The sequence below is a fragment of the Triticum dicoccoides genome, chromosome 4A (assembly GCF_002162155.2).
Source record: "Triticum dicoccoides isolate Atlit2015 ecotype Zavitan chromosome 4A, WEW_v2.0, whole genome shotgun sequence".
In the NCBI taxonomy this organism is placed as follows: domain Eukaryota; kingdom Viridiplantae; phylum Streptophyta; class Magnoliopsida; order Poales; family Poaceae; genus Triticum; species Triticum dicoccoides.
In genome coordinates, this window is record NC_041386.1 from 554,634,030 (window position 1) to 554,638,832 (window position 4,803).

General features: G+C 41.0%; 1 protein-coding gene across 1 annotated transcript in view; it reads left to right on the plus strand.

The window, feature by feature from the left end:
* LOC119286720 overlaps window positions 1-2,503 on the plus strand; it is an 8,604-nt gene extending 6,101 nt beyond the window's left edge. Inside the window, exons 7-9 of the mRNA XM_037566161.1 lie at window positions 1,251-1,573; window positions 1,684-1,825; window positions 1,937-2,503. Coding sequence (XP_037422058.1) covers window positions 1,251-1,573; window positions 1,684-1,825; window positions 1,937-2,191 — 720 coding nt within the window. The 3' untranslated portion in view covers window positions 2,192-2,503. The remainder of the gene's footprint in view (window positions 1-1,250; window positions 1,574-1,683; window positions 1,826-1,936) is intronic.
* The last annotated feature ends 2,300 nt before the right edge of the window (window positions 2,504-4,803 follow it).

Below are 4,803 nucleotides of genomic sequence, written 5' to 3' on the forward strand. Positions count from 1 at the left end.
TTTCCTTCTTCTGAGAGAACCTTCCCTCATTTCCCCTTCTTTTAAGAGAATCTCCCCCCATTTCCCCTTTTTTTGGAGAACCTTCCTCCATTTTTCCTTTTTTATATCATCCTCCATTTTCTCTAGGGAAAATTATTTCGTTAATTTGAATGTTTTTTTTGATAGAAAGATTGTAAGGGAACCCCCTACAGCATAATTGGTGCAACAAACCCAAATTGCAAGTACCAAGCCTTGAACCTGGGTGGGTGGGAAGGCATCAGCCCCTTCCCACCACTAGGCTATGCCTTAGTCTGCTCATAGTTAATTTGAATGTTAATTTGAATGTTGGGGAAATATGGCGGCTTGATGTGGGTCCGAGCGCGTAGTTCTAGGGGAAGTCCTATCTGCCACTCGTTCCGGCAGACTATCGGCTAGACGCACGCTACGAGGGAGGCAAGCGCTTTGGGGTGGGCAAGCCCATTTTTACCATAGCGTAGTGCACTATTTAAACCAGTTTTGGGAACCTTCTAGAACCTTCCTCCATTTTGGATTTTTTTCCCTTTTCTATAGTTATCGTTTCTTTCTACAGTTTTTTCTTTAATGTGTTTTGGGTTTTATCGCTCATTTTTTCTTTTTCCTTTTTGTTTTTGTCTTTGTTTTTTTCTTTTCTATTTTCTACTTCTTTTTTAAAACATTCAAATTTTTTATTTCATAAAAATGTTTGCGTTTTCAAGAAACGTTCTCAAATTTGTAAAAATGTTATTGTTTTCAAATTTTGTTCAAAGTTTCCTTTTACAAAAAGATGTTCACATATCAAAAAAATTGCCTTTTCCCAAATGTTGTTAGGAGTTTTAAGAAATCTTGCCATTTTCAAAATTGTTTATGTTTAAAAAATTAATCATATTCTTAAAAAATTGGAATTATCAAATTTTATTCTCATATGTAAAAATTGTCTGTGATTTTAAAATTTGTTCAAGCTTTTAGAAATTGTTCAGGTTTTTCAAAAACAATTCTAAAAATGATATAATCATAGTAAAATTTTCACATTTTTATTTTATTTGGAAATTGCGTTTTCAAAAATTATTCGGGATTTTAAAATTGTCAATACAGCAGCTACTGGGTCCACGAGTCAACACAGCTGCTATGGGTTTGGACATGGCCAAGCCGAGTATAGCACATCATTGATTGTGGAGCGTGATGATCAACCGTTTCGTTTCATTTCATTTCATTTCATAGGTGCGTGTGCTAACACGCTGGGTGTAACACAACAGGTGCACAAGTCGTCGACGGACGCGGCGTCGTCGCTGCTGGTGACGGCGCTGAACGAGGGGCGCGACGTGATCCTGGACGGCACGCTCTCCTGGGAGCCCTTCGTGGAGCAGACCATCGCCATGGCCCGGGCCGTGCACTCCCAGCGCCACCGCATGGGCGTGGGCTACAAGGTGGACGAGGACGGCACCATCACCGAGAACTACTGGGAGCCCGTCCCCAACGACCAGGACTTTGTCGCCGCCAACAGGGACCGGAAACCGTACCGGATCGAGGTCGTCGGCGTCGTCTGCGACGCCTACCTCGCCGTCGCCAGAGGGATCAGGTACCACACCGTCACCTTTTTATCCGCGTCGTTTGATTGTGTGTGTGGGCGTGTGTGCGCAAGTGTTGACAGTGAGTGAGATGCTTGTTCTGATGTTCTCTGCATTGCAGGAGAGCGATCATGACGGGGAGGGCGGTGAGGGTGAACTCGCAGCTCACGTCGCACAAGAGATTCGCGGCGGCGTTCCAGAAGTACTGCCAGCTTGTGGACGGGGCCAAGCTCTACAGCTCCAACTCCTTGGGCTCTCCACAGGTTCTCACTTTTATTACTGATCAACTACGTACTCAGGACAATCTAAGTTCATCTTAATTTCTACGTACTCAGCTAGTTGTTAATCAGCTGGGCACGAATTTCTTGTCTTAGCTGATCGCGTGGAAGGGCGACATCAACGGCAGCCTGCTGGTGGAGCCGCGCGAGATCGACTGCCTGGACAAGGTGAGCAACCTCAACGAGGGCGCCACCTCCCTGCACGACCTCTACCCCGGCGGCGCCACCACCTGCGGCTCCCGCTCCATCTGGGACGACATGATCGTCGCGCCGTCCCGCGCCACCGTCCAGCGAGAGATCCGGGAGGCCATCCGCTCCGTGGAGCCGACGGCAACGCCGACCGCCTTGTAGCATCCATGATCCATCCATGTTGTCATGCATGTTGATGTTGCGCGCGCACTGCTGGCCGGGTGTTCTTGAGCCTTAAAAATGATCGCGGCCACGGTTTTGACGCGGCGGACCGAGGCGAATTGGGGCAACTCAAGTTGCTGTGTGTGGTTTTTTTGTGGTATAGTGGTCGTTGGTACATACACCAATGTCTGCAGCTAGCAGTTCAGATGAAATGTATGTTGCGATCGACATCCATTTGAGAGTAAATAAATCTTGTAATTAATTACCTGAATAATAATATTTCTATATACAAAAGTCCAACTTTTAATAATATTTTAGTCCTTGTGTTTGCATAAATAATTTTTTTCTAAGTTGACGAAGTAGATCTATCAGATGATGGAAACCAACTTTTTACTAAACCATGGATAAATAACATGACATGCGAAAGCTTGCAAAGGAAGAAAATGATGAAAACTGAAAATATGAGAAAGGGAAACGTACCTATTAGAAGTAAAAGAAAAGATAGTAAAAATAGGTGATAATACAACTCTACATAGCCTTTCTGCCAAGACATAAGAGGCAAAACTGATCACAAGTGTCGGTTTTCGCCCGGTTTTCATTAATTAACTGGATGATTCTCTTCTTCTTAATTAATCGATGAGACAAATCTTTCACCTATGTTTCAAAACAAATTAATCACAGGTGAGAGTTCAACATTGTGGTGGAATGCAGAAGATGCTTGAGATGGACAAGAGTGTTATAGCCTGGTGTGACACGGAGAGCAGATAAAGACTTCTTGCCACATATAACAAAAAAAAACTCAAGATACGAACCAACCTGTGGTTGGATGGTTAGAGGGACAGTGGTATCCTTAGTCCACCAGAGTTCAAATCCTGGTGCTCGCATTATTCCTGAATTTATTTTAGGATTTTCGGCAAATGCGCTTTCAGTGGGAGGAAACGTTCTTGACGCCTACGCTGACTTCTCGGAGTTGTTCATAGGGGTGGGGTGTGCGTGTGTGCGTTTATAAGGGTGAGTGTATGCGTGTATGTATGAGCGCTTGCGTTTGTACTGTGTTTAAAAAAACTCGAGATGTAAATTTTCTCATGTGCAAGCATCACAGTTCACAACTAATTAAGGCCATACAGCTACAGTGGTGGCTGATGCCATTTCATGCCCGTTTTTTTTCTTTTAAAGCAATTTTCATGCCCCTTGTCGCTTTCTGCTGTTTGTGGGAAGAAGTTTATGGGGTCGCACATTATTGCAATCATTTTCAACTTTTTAGGGTGGTCCATGGACATGTTTGGCAAGATTTTGCAGAGCCAGGTGAGAGTGAGACTTGTGATAGCAGGTGGATGTGGGCTACCAGATCTTGGCATCTTTCCCATGTATCGTTGTCAATGGTGTTTATGCCTTTTTTTCCATGGCATCTTTCCTCCATGTATCGTTGTCAATAGTGTTTATGCTCTTTTTGTCATGATATAATTGGCAAACCTTAGAAAATGCTATTTGCTCATAGCAGAAAAAACAAAACTTAGAAAATACTGGTCTGGCTTGCAATTTTTGGCCATCTCAATAAACTCACCCATTGTATAGTTATGTGTTGTTTTTGGCTTTTTAGCAGTCCCCATTGTGTAGTTAGTTAGGCCTCCAAGTTAGGCTCGGTTCAGATCTGAGGCGCCTAAGCGAGACATGGGGAACCTTAGAAAATGCTATTTGCTCGTAGCAAAGATTTTTTTTTAGAAAATACTGGTTTGGCTTGCAATTCTGGGCCATCCCAATAAACTCACCCATTCTGTAGTTAGTTTTTGTTTTATTAGCAGTACCTATCGTGTAGTTAGTAAGGCCTTTCCAAGTTATGTCTCCTTTATAGAGAGACGTAACGAACCCTCGCGTCAAAGGCAGCACAAGATAGGCAGGCCTAGGTGCGCTGGAGGCCACAACCTCGTTTTTTTATACTTCCAAATATTCTAAATAAAATATATTACAAAAACATTTTACACAAAACATTTGGAAAAAAATGGTAACCAAGGTTTTGAAAAATGTCAAATGTGTATAGATAAAATATTTCTTGTGTATACAAAAAAATATACAATATGTGAGAAAATAGTTGATCATGTACTTTAAAATGTTAATCAAGCATTTTAAACTATATTAACAATAATTTGAATATCTTAATCAATCATTTAAATATTGTTAAATGTGTATAAAAAATTTGTTGAATATGTATTAGAAAAATATTATCTTGCATTTGAAAAAATGTTAATTAAGCATTAAAAATGTTAAATATGTATATATGAAACGTTTACTACGTATTACAAAATGGGTAATGCTGTATTTCAAAAATGTCAATCAAGAATTTAAAAATGGTAAACGTGTATAAAAATGCTGATGATGTATTAAAAAATGTTAATCTTGTACCTAAAAATGTTAATTAAGCATTTGAAAAACCATTGTGTATATTGTGTAGTTTTTTTTTTTTGAGTTGTATATTGTGTAGTTAGTTAGGCTCGGTTCAGATCTGGGCCGCCTAAGCGAGACATAGGGAACCTTAGAAAATGCTATTTGCTCGTAGCAAAGAAAAAAACTTATAAAATACTGGTTTGGCTTGCAATTCTGGGCCATCCCAATAA